A 14,873-nucleotide genomic window follows, 5' to 3' on the forward strand; every position below is an offset into this window, starting at 1 on the left:
CATTACAGTGGGAAAGCCACTTCGCGTTTTGACCGTTAAATCGTGTAAAATCGACTTACTTCCGCATTGACGATTTTGAAGCGCCACCTATCGTTGAAAACTGAAACCACGATTTTTCGTCGCCTAGCAAATAAGTGCTGTTTTATTTTAAGCTCTCATGAATATTTAAGAACCGCCCAACATTACCTATTATGGTAAAAGCATTTCCTAATAAGTATAATTGAATAACCAATCGGTTTTCTTCAAAGAAACCGAAGCTAATACAATACATTCGGCGACTGAAGTCGGGACTCGTGAAATTTATAAATGTGGTACGATTTGACTACTGTTTTGTTGTCCATTTTCTGAATAGTCGGAGGTGCATCCCAACAAATTAAAAAAATTGTAATCAATTGTTTTATCAAGAATAATATTAGTTTAATCGAGTATGATATATTTCTATCCTGTTCAAAATGTGTTGGTGTATTCTCAGGCCTCGAAAGGTAGGTACATTTTCTAGCTGTGAGCGTGGTTTCGGCAAACGCGAGACACGTGTGTCAGTATAGGCGATAGCGAGGCGTGTGCAGGGAACATTTTCGCCAGTGTAGCGTAGCAAAAAGCTATACAAAACAACCTTATTGCTACACATTTTGAAAATTGTGTAGCAAAAAATACAATACAAAACTATGTTTCTCGACTTAAAAATCAGTTTGATTAGCAATATTGCTAAACAAAATTTTTAAATGAAAATTTTCCCTGGTGTGTTGGTACTGTGTTGATGCTGATCCGATAGTCGTTAAGTTGTACTGATTACGAGTATCATTGGTCCTGGCCGGCCTAGCCTGGTGATCTGATCCCCCCCAAAAAATACTTTTTTTCAATCAGTATTAATATTATTATTTTATTTTTCATTTATTATTTGATTTATTAGGCTCAATAGATGCCTAGCTAGGCTACTAGTAGGCCTAGATTATATAAATAATAATAGTAAATACTGTAATTTAATTAATAAAATACAGCTTCCATTTGCCTTACTTACTTTTATGTCATCATATAATATTATAATTATATATACAACCAGACATTAACATTTTTTTAAAATAATATTTATTATTTTTTCTGACACTTTCAGGAATCGTTGATGATGCAGAGTTCTTTGTCTTTGTGACTTCAAACTGAGAGTGAAGTGGATAAAAAGATGACACCGGTACCTACCGACATTTTCATACCCAAACTATAATATAATTTAATTATTTAAAACAAAATGTTGAATTACAAATATATAGGGTGTGTAGAAAGCAACGACCTCGAATTGGACGACCCCAACGACCCGGGCGACCTAGAATTGGACGACCCATAACACGAAACCGACGACCCTAGCCTAGCTTAGCCTACTAGGCCTAGGCTAAGTGTGGTATAACATCCCGAAGCCGAACATAGCCAAAGATCTTTAAACCATACCTTATATAATACTCGCAAGCAAGCAATTGATTGAAAAAATACAGAAATATCGCCATTTCATACTGAATGTGTCGACACGAACAAACGAACAGATATGGAACGCCAAGAGTGCATCATTAAAACTGCATTCGACATATTAAAAATAAATTAAAAAGAAATAAATATTATACATTACATGGTTAAACCATGGACGTATAATTACATCTGGTCTTCTTATAACGAACACTATAGGCCTACCAAGCAGCGTGTTGCGAACATGTGCATGGGGGGAGGGCCATAAGAAAAGCTTTACATTTCACACATGCATTGTATACGGCGGTCAAACCTTCTCACCCGCCGCTGAAAAAGGGGCCGTTTTGACCTGGTATTTCGTGTGCTAATCGGATCGAATGCAGTTTTAATGATGCACTCTTGGCGTTCCATATCTGTTCGTTTGTTCGTGTCGACACATTCAGTATGAAATGGCGATATTTCTGTATTTTTTCAATCAATTGCTTGCTTGCGAGTATAATTTATATAAGGTATGGTTTAAAGATCTTTGGCTATGTTCGGCTTCGGGATGTTATACCACACTTAGGCCTAGGCTAGGCTAGGCTAGGGTCGTCGGTTTCGTGTTATGGGTCGTCCAATTCTAGGTCGTCCAATTCGAGGTCGTTGGGGTCGTCCAATTCGAGGTCGTCGCTTTCTACACACCCCAAATATATATATATGTTGCAGAGGATTTAGATGAATTACAATACAAATATTTATGTTGAATGCAAACCTACTACACTATACTCTGTAAATTATGTTATTGTCATGTGGTAGACCTTAAAAATTGAATATTTATTGTATGTTAGCCCTATTTTATATTTTATTAATACTGTATTAGTTTAACTACAGTATTAATTTATATTATACAGTACTAGGCCCCTAGGCCGGCCCAATTTTGTACATGTTTTTACCCCCAAAAAATGAATAAATAATTTGTTATTCAATCTAATTGCTTGTTTGTTCATCAATAACAAAACAATTGTAAGCAAGTATATAACAGTTCTTGTTAGCCGCTTATTTCAGGTCATATTATTAATATTAGCTAGGCCCGACGCGCCCGATCACAACGTCACTAAGTGACTTTCCGCCCCTGGAACAATCGCTCGCTAATAGGGCTAGGCCTCGGACTCGTATAAAAGCTATTATAATAGTTATGATAAATATTCCTCAACTAAAATGTTTACTGTGATAAATAAACAAGTAATAATATACGTTGTATTGGAATGTATTTATTTATATGAATTCTTATACGCGGACAATTATAAACATCGCGTATATCGTTCGCTATAAATAAATTCATAAACACGATGACGATGTGTTTACAAAATGGCGGTTTCGCTAGTTTTCGATGGAACAAATAGTGGTACCTTTAGTTTGAATAGTCGGAGCTGCATCCCAACCACCGAATTTTGTATCTTAATATCGTATTCTGTAGATTATTAATTTTTCTAACAGGGATTTTAAATTCAGGACTGTTCAATTTTTCTAAATATTTTATTTTAATGATTTTCTAGGGTACAATTTCGGAAAAAAGACATTGGTTGATTTTGCCGTTAAATTACAGATTATCGTTTTGTTCAAATACATTTAATTTTACATGACAATATATTAAAACCATTTATGAATTTATTTCACTAACAACATTTTTCCGATAATCAACTAAATTTACAAATATTGTGTTTTTCCAACACCCTAAAATTTAGCCATTTTGAACTAAATTAGAAAAGTAGGGCGCCCTCTCCGAGTCGAAATTTGACACGATTTGTCGACTGGCTGTCCCACTGATTAGCCTTTGGTTTTTAAACTCGCTGCATGTTGTCCTACATTTTGAAACGAAAAGATTAATAATGATTTATGAATCGTCAAGGCAATCATCGGCGTGAAATATGTATAGACACAATGTACCATCCATTGTTATGTAACACACGTAAAAAACGTACTGCGCATGTCCATCTACAGTGACTTGGATTTCATTCTATACTGTAGATAATGTATTATTATTTTTGAACACGGTCCCCTAATCCAACCTACTTCTATCCCATAATAATAGCTTTAATGTTGAACCTTTCTGTAGTACAACGACGTTAAACGCAACTTGAGCGATCATCCAAGTTCAATGCCCTCGAGTTATCTCAGAATAATTCGCTATTAATAAACTCGTCAGAGCGTACGAGACGGTTGCAACCAATCACAATCGTTGATATATACAAATTATCAGCCAGTGTGGATTTTTTTATGTCATAACTCGTAGCCACGGTTATGCAATGTAACGCTAATAGTAAAGAGGTATCGCAGGATGTGTGTTTACATCAGCCAATCAGCTAGCGTATTGAGTATAACGGGGAGTGAGACGACCTGGTCTGGCCCACTTTCCTCGGCGGGTTAAGGACGATAAGAAAATAGTCCTAACCGCAAGCTATACTCAGCATTCGAGCGTAATTTTAAGCCAACCGTCATTTTGTAAAGGTTGTGATTCTATTGAGCATTTTAATAATTTTTCTCAGTTAAAAACATAGAAAACGTAGCTAACAACATCAAGTGTGCATCAGTCATGTTGAGTTATAAAGAGAAAACAGGAAGGAGGATCGACTACGCATCATCATCCGACGAATGGGCGGTGAGTTTATACGCCGACTTCTTGGTGGTGGTAGTGCATTTGTTTGTACTTTTATTAATTATCTATTTATAGCAAATTTTAATATGTTATATAATTAGAAGATATTAGAGGGATTGCATTAGCTTGCTTGTGTAAACGTACGATCATGGTGCAAAGTCGTGTACAAAATTAATTTGAATCGTGTACAAAATTGTATCAATTTTAGTAGGCCTACTTCCTAACGATTACTAATTATACTGTAATAAGCCTACTTTGAATAAACCATGTTGGTGCTTAGGTGTAATTAGTTATTAATGTACACACTGGGCCTGTAGGCCCTTTGGAACTTATATAATACTTGTATCGATTGCATAATCAGATATTTAGATAAATTTTGATATCGCGAATGATATTGCATTGCGTTCAACCAGTATTTATCGTCGTCGGAAAACGTTACATAATTTAGTTATATAAAACTAAATTCAACGGTGCATGCGTATTTGAACAAAAATGTCAACTTTAAATCACTAACACGTATATGAAGAAATTAAACAAAGTTATGAACCTTTTGTGTGGGAGGTTTTTTAGGCAAGCAGCAATTCTATAAAACTAATGCACAATGTTAAATATTGTACATGATGGGAACAAGACAGCTTGGAGGACTCGATTGCGTCGTGCGACGAGGACGAAATTTTTAAATCCGTCGCGTACGAGAATGCGTTTACGTTATTTGTTTTTGCGTTAATTGTAAATTGTGCTTATTGAACTTATCGAATGCATCATGACAACATGCCGCGCTCAATCTCAACCTAGAGTGCAGACAACCTCCTTTTCCCAACTGATTGACTTACAGATTAAATAAATTGTTAATCAAATATAACCGTATTCATTCCGGTACCTTTATTATTAGTGAGCTTTCGCATCGGGGGTGGGGGCGGCCGGGTTAGGAAAGGGAACGGCGGTAGAAGAGAGTATAGTAAACTTTAAAATACGTCCATGGTTTATGATTGCAAATAATGTATTTAATGAATCATAATATTAAAGAATAAATGACAAATTTTTGTCACATACCAGTATCTCAGCCAGTATAAATACAGTTTGTCAATGTATAGTTGATGTGTTTTATGAGATTTAGATGATTTTATCTCATTCACGATATGTGCCGAAGAAAAATCTCCGTCTAATGCTCGGTTCTCACTTGTGGACGCAATGCAGTGAGTTTGACCAATCACAAGAGGCGACTGTTCGGAAGATTCATCGCGTCGTGATTGGTCAATACTTCTTGCGTTGCATAACGGCGTTCTTGAGACGTTGCGTCCAGGAGGAGGAAGAACCAAGCTGGTGTACATAATTTTACCGTCCAGCACCGCGCATGTAATTCTTAGCTTAAAATAAATTTCAGCATGAACGAATAAGTAGCTCAATAGAAACCCAAATCAGGTAGTATAAGTTTTATTCATAAGTTTCGTTGAAAAACTATTGCTAAAAATAGCATGATGTTTATAATAGAAACAATCAAAGCTTTTCTTTTCGAGAGGAAGTGAAATCCCAAGTGACAATCGGGTTTCGTTTACTATTGTCTACATTACTACAATGTAACACAGCCTACTACTACGCTACCTGACCCCTGTGTTGCACTCTTTGAGTGTCCAAAAATAAAAAGTGTGTTGCCTATAGAGGGCGCTGTGTTTGCTAATTTTCTTGCATACCGTTATACCATCCAGGAGGGACGCGTAGGCCTACTAATTCATACTATCATTCATCATAGGTTATTTCATATGAATGAAAATTGAATTTGCCGAATTGAATTTTAAATCAATTAAAAATATCCGAGGATGTTTGTTATCTAGGCGAGGAAGCTGGGGTGGGGTGTGTTTGTCGGGTGGTTGTTTTCCCATTTGTGGGCGTTTTCACATTGTGTGTTAAGTTCAACAAGGGTCTAGTGGCAGCGGGCCCGGCCGCGATTTTTTTTTTCGTACATAATTTGGGGACCCCTCATGAAACGTCACAAAATAAACATGAATAATTCATTCCGTGTGCACCCAAGCGTATAGCAACAAGAAGTGATTACACAAGTGCGGTACGATTCTAGGCCTATCTCCGCTGTGGTTGCGGCGTGCGATTTCATAAAAGAATAACGGCGTTTTGTGTGGATTGTCGAAATAATCAGCCTTTAGTTTATGTTGTTTTTAATATAATTTATTACTAAAGAATTACGTGTTAAAATGATAGTTTCTATTAATACTACATCAATCAATCAATCAAAGTAACATTTATTTCTCTTGTCTTTCATAGAAAATAAAAATTAACAGTAAAAATTATTAAAATAAGAGGGGCAACATTCCTAAAAAGCAAAGCTTGTATAAGGCAGCCCTTAGAAAATGAAAAAAAAAAACAGGACAACACGGGAACCGGAAACAGGACAAAAACAGTAATGAAGACTTTTAGATTCAGGGTACCGAAAAGACTAAATATCAAAACTACATGTATTAGGCCTAATGTTAGTCTCTAAACCCATGTCTATTCTAGTAGTAGCTGTGTGTGTGTTAGGTATGACACAGTCCGAGTAATACTAATAAGTCAGCAAAATTAAACAATAAACATTACACAAAAATACATTTTTTATTCTCGTGGGTCAAATCTTCCCATCTCTTGTGTTCATATACGCGCATTTTTAAAGTTCCTTTGAGTACATATTGTTTGATAATAAAATAGCAGAATTTTAAAAATTACAGTACACAAACTATACACATTCTTTATTCTTGTGGGTAAAGCTTTCTTTGGGCTATGTCCAATTACTACTTAGTTGAATGTGTCTTGCCTAGCTGTCGATTAGCCTCGACACATTATGCATAGTGCCAGTGGTGTGTGTGAAGAAGAGGGCGCGAAGGCAATCACGTGAATTGACCTCCTAGGCCTACTGTAGAAAGAATCGTATCGCTCAGTGTAATCACTTTTTGTTGCTATAGGCTACGCTTGGGTGCAAATTTAACTGATGAATTATTCATGTTTATTTTGTGACGTTTCATGAGGGGTCCCCAACTTATGTACGAAAAAAAAATCGCGGCCCGGCCGTGGCCCCGTTGTTGCTCTTCAATATTATAAACTTTATTCATTTACGGGACTGATGTACAGTACAACTCGTTCAATCAACATTGATTGTTTTTACACAAGTTTGTGATACTACAAAATAATAAAACACCATAAAAATACGAAAAAGAAAGAACATTTGAAAAGAAAATTACAGTAGATCACAATATTACCTGGATGGGCCTCCTAGTGCTGTTATTCACATAGTATTGTGTTATCTATGAACTATTTATGCGATATTCCACGTATGTAGTAAAGTTATTGATACAAAACATGTTTTGGATATTTTACATTTTGATGGCATTGAATGACAAGATAACGTTCGTGACCTCATTGTTATGTAATCTACCCATTAATCATTTGTTAATGTTGTTGGCGCTCCATACCTTTTACAATCGTCTTGGCCTCATTGTTATGTAATGTACCCATTAATCATTTGTTAATGTTGGCGCTTCATACCTATTTACAATCGTCTTGGCCTCATTGTTATGTAATGTACCCATTAATCATTTGTTAATGTTGTTGGCGCTCCATACCTTTTACAATCGTCTTGGCCTCATTGTTATGTAATGTACCCATTAATCATTTGTTAATGTTGTTGGCGCTCCATACCTTTTACAATCGTCTTGGCCTCATTGTTATGTAATGTACCCATTAATCATTTGTTAATGTTGGCGCTTCATACCTATTTACAATCGTCTTGGCCTCATTGTTATGTAATGTACCCATTAATACTTCATTAATGTTAGCGCTTCATAACTGAAGGCCTGGCCAAGGTTCACGCTAATGTTTAGCTGGTTGGTATTTATGAATGAAGTACGACGTACCCATTGAGTCACTTTAAGTCACTACTCAAAACTCACCTTTTCTGATTTTTTCTACAGCGCCATGAGCAATGAATGTTGGAATGGCGCTATATAAATCGAACGATTGATTGATTGATTGATTGATTGATTGATTGATTGTTCTTAAATTAATGTTGTATTGACCTATAATACAAGTTGATGATGTTGGCGCTCCATACCTTTTTTACAATAGTCTTGACCAAGTTGGATTACAGCGAATGGCATTGAATGAAGGACGAGATAGGCTGTTGTCCTCCTGGCTGGTTACGTAATTTTAGACCTCGTAGGTATTCGCGATCTATTGGGGAAAGTCTCAAGAATTGCTGCATGGTCAAATGGTCAAACATTCTTCGCGGCAGATGAACTTCCAAGGTCTTATAAATAACAAAATACAAATAATTAAATTATGTACAAAACAATAATGAGCACCTTTGTTTCTTTCAGTACAGTTTTGCATAAAGTAATCACGCTTTTGTTTAAATTAATAACATATTACCATAACATAGTTAAAAACTAACTTTTTTGTAGTTAAAAATTATTATTGGTTTTTTTTTTGTGACCGCTGCTGATCTTTCGTCCTTTATTTTAGTTCTGGTGAGCCATATCAGACATCAGCGAACAATCTTCGATGTTTAATGTTATTACACTATGCATTATATAGAAACATTTGATATAAAATTCTAAAAATATCATGTCCTGCATAATGTGCTGGGCGACGACGCGTCCTTAATTATGTTGATAACGGCGTAAGATGTTATATAGAGTCGTAAGCAGGTTATTAGCGTAATATAATGTAATGCTTGAAAGTAAAGTACAATAAAATGCTTTGTATTGTGAGCAGACACGTCATGAGCAATGGAAATTCATTTATAAATGGTTTGTGTGTCTAAAAAAGTCATTATATTTACAAGAAAGATTCACGGTCCTTAACTTCCTAATTTGGCAATTGTTCTGTAGGCCTATATCACTATTTACTGTTTATCATTATTGCTACGCAGTAGGCTACCTGCAGTGTCGTCTAAATTATACACTTATTTATTATGTAATAAGAATTAAAACAGTAAAAAAAAATATGTATATATATATATGCCAACTGTATCTTTATTATTTAGAATCTGTAATATTAATTTCGTTAACTGATAATAATTTGTTTAAAGCCCATCAATATGCAATCAATAAAATAGAACAGCAGAAAATAAATTTAGAAAAAACTATAAAAAAAAGTTGGCAATAGGCTATATTATTATTATAAACAAAAGCATATAAACAAAAGCATGATCACATAATTAGTTTTAACAACAACTTTAATCACATTAAATGTTTTGTGTGAGAGGTAGAATTATAGACCTGATAATGAAAACTTGTTTTGTTGTCTGCGCTTTTCCCTCCTTGGGATTACCCACTCACCCTAATTCATCCAGGGACAAACTGTATGAAGGCGGCCTTCAGTGTGTGAACGTGCGGCCTTATGGTCATTAAGCTTAGGCCTACAATCTCTACAGGCCTACCCCTATAATTTCCATTAGTACAGGTGTTTTTGTATTTTTTAAAGAAGGTCTGTGATACAACACGCCAATGTTAGATTTAAAATACCAAAAATAGAACAAATTATTTTATATAATAAATTGAACCGATTGAACGTGTATAAAACCTTGAATAAAAATTATCGTTTATTGTATTCGAACAGACTTATACAGAAACTGGGTGGGGCCTACAGTCTGAATGATGTATTGTATATTATTTGGGCCAATGGCCATAGGGCCTAATAAATGTCTGAATGATACATCTGTGCTCCCCGCGCGCTCCCCCCCCCCCCCCATTGATAAAAACTTATTTAAACAAATTGTGTAACAGGAATTCTGAAACATTAGACTTCGTTATTGGAATAAATTACTGTACAGAATGACCAGCGACCATTGGTGCATCCTAGTAGTAGGCCTACTACTAGTATACATTTTTTGCCTGTTTTATTAGGCAATGTTCAAATGTTGCGAATATTCTAGGTTTTGCATTGCAACTTTTTAACGGATTACAGAATAATATAAAGTTATGTAATCTCATGGGGCTGAATCAATAAGCGTTGTCATCATGTAGGCCTACAGTAATCATGTTGTCGGCTCAATTCGCTGAAGCATGGTCAATCGGAGTAAGTCTGGGCATGCGTACAAAGCTCCTCTTATTCTTATGCAACACTGTTATTGTGGTGAATGTAAAGGGCAGGAAACACAAACTTTTTCATGAAAAACAGTTGATTGTAGCCAATTAATACCCATACAGAATGTGATGTAATAGGCTTTGTGTTGTCCTCGTTTGCTAGTTGTTCAGTATTGTAATCATTAATAACAATGATGGCAGGGCATGATACGAACTCTCTAATTATTTGTGTATAGGCTGCTTATTATGCAATATTCGCTGTACTCTACACAACAAAAACCAGAGAGGTATATTATACCTCTCCCTGACAATTCCAATTTCTAAACTAATTCCTATAATAAAAACTAGTTTTAAATCTAAATTTCTATTTTAAACTAATTTCTATAATAGCAATTAGTTTAGAATTTGGATTTATACATTTTTTTTAATAACAAAGCAATCGAAATAATGATGATTTAAAAAGTTATCCTTTACAATTTCGTTCGAATTGTTTACTTGCTCAATCATCAACATTTTATGGCCTACTATATTCTATTTTTTTTGTGGTATTTCTAGCAATCCTAGGACTTGAATTAAGTTTTAATTAAACACCAATTCCTAGTAAGATGTAATTAATTAGTTCTTAAATTAAAAAAACCAAAAACATATAGTTATATAACACAAGAAATAAAGCAGTATTTCATATACAAGAAGAATACAAAAATGAAATGCCAATGATGTGTTAAAACCATCATAATTCATAGTATTACAATGTAGTTATATAATTTTCATTTCTGTGTCTTATTTATATGTGTTGTTTGCTTTTGAATGTTTTGTTTGGGCGTCCCAGACACAAGCTTTGCTTTTTTGGTGACGCCACCATTTTTTGGAAATAAATGTTGATTTTGATTGAATTATTATACATTTTAAAGTTATAAGCTATAATTTAAAATTGAGTATGGCCTTTAAATTACACTTATGAAAATGAAAAGTTACAATGATGTGTTAAAACCATCATAGCATTACAATGTAGTTATATAATTATTATACAATTTTAAAAGTTATAAGCTATAATTTAAAATTGATTATGGCCTTTAAATGACCCTTAAAGTGCGTGCTGTCCTTAAAAAAAAGTACTAGGTTACAAAGTTGATTCATAGAGATCATAGAACTAGGTCATCCCATTCATTAATAACCAATCAGCATTCCCATATTTATAAAAGCTGAAGGTACTACGTGACCTTGACTGGATTGTGACCGGATTGTAGTGTTGGCGCATGCGTAATGACGTATTACGTAAGGTACGATAGATATTGAGTCGCCTTGAATCTGGTGATATAATAAGGTAGTGTGTGCACGAATCAGGTTATTCTTAGATCATCACCAGTTAGGAAACTTACATCCAGGCAAGCTTTTTAGGAATATCTATACATAGATAGGCCTACGTTACCGTACTATAGATAGAGGTAGGTGGTTAAAGATCAGTACAGTGAAATAGGGTTGGTGAAATCTGTGTGCAAACTTTTCCTAAATAGGGCCGGGCTGAATTAAAAACGTGGAATGTGGGTGAACAGAGCATCCGTATTTTATATAATTTGTTAATATTTCTGACCTAATAGTCATACTGTTACACAATCCGTTGAGTAGAAAGGCAGGGCAATTTTTTTTTTCATTATGAACTGTTTGTAAATGCAATTTTACAATCGAAACAGAAATAGTTATTTGATTTTGATTGATCAATGCATGGGTTATTCAATTCGATTGATTGATTTATAAGATTGATTAATTTATAAATTGTATTGATTTTTAAGGTTTATTAGGATTTATAAGGGTGATTGAGATCTATATAATATTATTATTTACATCCCGTCTTTTCAATTTGGTTTTTCTTCTGCAAACCCATACAACATGCATTTCTATATTGTATTTCGTTTGTAGGATTAATTACTATACTGTACTATCTTATAATTAAATTGTCCTATTATTAATAACACACTATGAAAATAAACAATACCAATTACGTCATATTATGTAACAGTGTTTATTCAATTTTTGTTTAAAAACCATTGGAAGTATATATATACACAAAGTCAAGTTTAGATTGTTGTATTCGCTTGATAGAAAGCGATGCGTATAAATAAAGAAAAAAAAAGCACTGAAGACAACGCTGATAACTCTCCGCCGTCTGACCGGTCCACAGCTCGCATATGACAACGGAAAACAACTGTTGTAGAAAATGTCCTAACTGTAAATTAACTGAAACATTTTGTTTTGTTCTTCCAGGTTTTAACAGAATCAAAACTTTCTGGGATTGATCTTTACAACTATCATTCGATGTTGAAGAAATCCATCGAGGAGCCTCAAGACTTAACCACCAGGTCGTCGTCAACGGAACGATCTCCAGATCGTCAAACCAGTTCATCATTCATTTCTAGTCCGGTGGCACAAACTTACTTCTCAGACAGCCTTAAACCGCCATTCAGTATGCCAATTAAACAAGAAACACTTGATAACAACTTTGATAACGCATTTCGTCACATGCCCGCTCAGTTCAAATCAGTCAAAATGGAATCGATGGAAAGTAATGAGTTTAAAAATGCTGCAGCTCGCAAAGAAAGAGCGTTCATGCCAGATAATAGGAAAGACGATTGCTACTGGATGAAGCGAAGAAAGAACAATGAGGCAGCGAAACGATCACGAGAAAAAAGACGAGCCATCGATAGCATGTTGGAAAACACAGTGGTTGTACTAAACGAAGAAAATTCACGTTTAAAGCGGGAGTTGGAATTGTTTAAAGAGGGTAAAATAATGGAAATACCGAAACTCTCCAATACCGCTTCTCCCCCAGTTGCCCATATTCAAGTCAAAGAGACAATAAATGATCAGATTGGTCGAAATTATGATTTAATAAACCGAAACGCACATGGACTTATTTCTTTCGGCGGAATGCCTTCTATTTGTTCGGAACAATATATATCTCAAGTTGTTAATAGGAGTAAACAAGTTTACTATCCAGTTTCTTCGTTGAACGCAACGTCTCCATTTGAAACAAACGCTACCGGCGCATTCTTCCAAAATTGGCCGTGTGATTCAAAAGTAGGAATTATTTCAAAAGGACATTTCCATTCTGACGAACCGGTAACAAAGAAACTAAAGGTAGACTGCACCGATTATGTTATATCTACAAAGACTGATCTAGTTCACAGTGATATTGATAATAACTCTGATGATGCATCAAAAAGTGATGGTGACGTCAGTCAGCGTTCTTCGCCGCTTAGTCTTGGTCGCTTGTCTCCCACCCACAGTGCGTTCGCTAGTGGTATTGACGCGAAACGATTACCGTATAAACTACGCGCTAAAGTCGGCGCTCTTTCTCCAACACAAATGAATACACCAGACTCTCCAAAACTTACATCAGATATAGAGAACAATAAGTCTCTGTCGAGAGATAATTTAGAGAGATTTAACGCCGACGACAATACCCAATCAGATCTTTGTAGCGTACGTCTTCAAATTGGCGGGATTTGTACTCCGCCTTCTAGCAATACAAGTGAAGATATACCAATTGTGGAAAATGCGCAAAAACTTCCCGCCATTACAGTTGAGAAAAGAAAGGACACTCATTCGATTGAAATTAAACAAGAACCTTTAGATTGGAATGATAACATTGAGTCTTCTGACGCCGAAGCAACTCGGTTAAGCCGCGATAGAATGCTGAAGGCCGCACAAGCGTTAACGGAAATGGAAGCGTCGGAAGAAAAGACGACGGCGGAGCAAGATGATCAATCTACAAAGATGTTGTCATCTGATACGAAATACTGGGAGAAGCGACGCCGCAACAATCTTGCCGCGCGGAAATGTCGCGAATCTAAACGTCTTCTTCACGAATATCGATGTGCGCGCGCATCATACTTAGAACATGAAAATAATCAACTTCATTCAGAAATCAGCATGCTAACTAAAGATGTAACCAATCTGAAAGAAATGTTAAAAGCCAAACAACTTAGAGTTGCATGAATGACGGTCGAAAGGATCTTTAAAAAAATTATTTAAAAACACATTAATTATGGCTGCAAAATGTAAAAGGGCATGAGTTAAAAAACTTAACTCTAACCAGGGAAGAAGAGTGAAATTATTCACTATTCCTTGCTCTAACTGCTTGAACTCAACGATGTATTCATTACAACAAAACAATTACTACTATACACTAGTAGACAATGGCAGCAGAAGGACAGCATAACAGTGATAACACGTGATTTTAACAAACAGGGAAAAGTTCTATTTTCCCTGGTAATATTTGAACACTTGTAAAGTTTATACGAAGCGTATTTTCTGTTTATGTTTTACTGGAGGAGAAAGTGATTGTTTATAATTTATGTACTGTACTGTATATCGTATTTTAATCGTCTGCATTATCAATAAAGTAAAAATTAAACAATATTGTTTGGTACTAAATATGTCGTTGTCGTATAACTATAAATCATGGATAAAAACTGTAGATATTTTATATATAGGCCTACATATTTTATCCCTGTCGTAATACTCGTTTGTAACAGGACCTGGCCATAAAATTATTCTTCCTTCTAATTACATAACCTACCATATAGTGTATTATTACAGTATTATATTTGAAGGTGCCACCAAGATCTATTGGCGTTAGCACTGGTTATTTCGACCCGCTGGTTCAAACTTCATAAACCAAATTTTGTTTTGTAATACTAATACACGGCATAATG

The 14,873-nt window shown here is 35.1% G+C and overlaps 1 protein-coding gene and 1 long non-coding RNA gene across 3 annotated transcripts; both read left to right on the top strand.

The window, feature by feature from the left end:
- The first annotated feature begins 6 nt into the window (after positions 1–6).
- LOC140051309 (uncharacterized) lies at positions 7–2,684 on the top strand. Its single transcript, XR_011845506.1, has 2 exons — positions 7–482; positions 1,112–2,684. It is a non-coding gene; the product is annotated as an uncharacterized lncRNA (long non-coding RNA).
- A 1,153-nt stretch (positions 2,685–3,837) lies between these two features.
- On the top strand, positions 3,838–14,576 carry LOC140051265 (uncharacterized). 2 transcript variants are annotated; one of them, XM_072096418.1, is made up of 2 exons: positions 3,838–4,090; positions 12,421–14,576. In XM_072096418.1, exons 1-2 carry the CDS (start codon positions 4,025–4,027, stop codon positions 14,152–14,154), a joined length of 1,800 nt encoding a protein of 599 aa, XP_071952519.1. In that variant the 5' UTR covers positions 3,838–4,024; the 3' UTR covers positions 14,155–14,576. The 2 variants fall into 2 exon arrangements, with proteins under 2 accessions (XP_071952519.1, XP_071952520.1); XM_072096419.1 differs by lacking the exon at positions 3,838–4,090 and adding an exon at positions 11,276–11,603.
- The last annotated feature ends 297 nt before the right edge of the window (positions 14,577–14,873 follow it).

The sequence above is a fragment of the Antedon mediterranea genome, chromosome 6 (genome assembly GCF_964355755.1).
Source record: "Antedon mediterranea chromosome 6, ecAntMedi1.1, whole genome shotgun sequence".
Lineage (NCBI taxonomy): Eukaryota > Metazoa > Echinodermata > Crinoidea > Comatulida > Antedonidae > Antedon > Antedon mediterranea.

Bases quoted from the DNA above. Each gene is read 5' to 3' on its own strand.
- LOC140051265 (XM_072096418.1), top strand. From the start codon at position 4,025: ATGTTGAGTTATAAAGAGAAAACAGGAAGGAGGATCGACTACGCATCA. The intron at 4,091-12,420 runs GTGAGTTTATAC...TTGTTCTTCCAG, and splicing joins CATCATCCGACGAATGGGCG to GTTTTAACAGAATCAAAACT.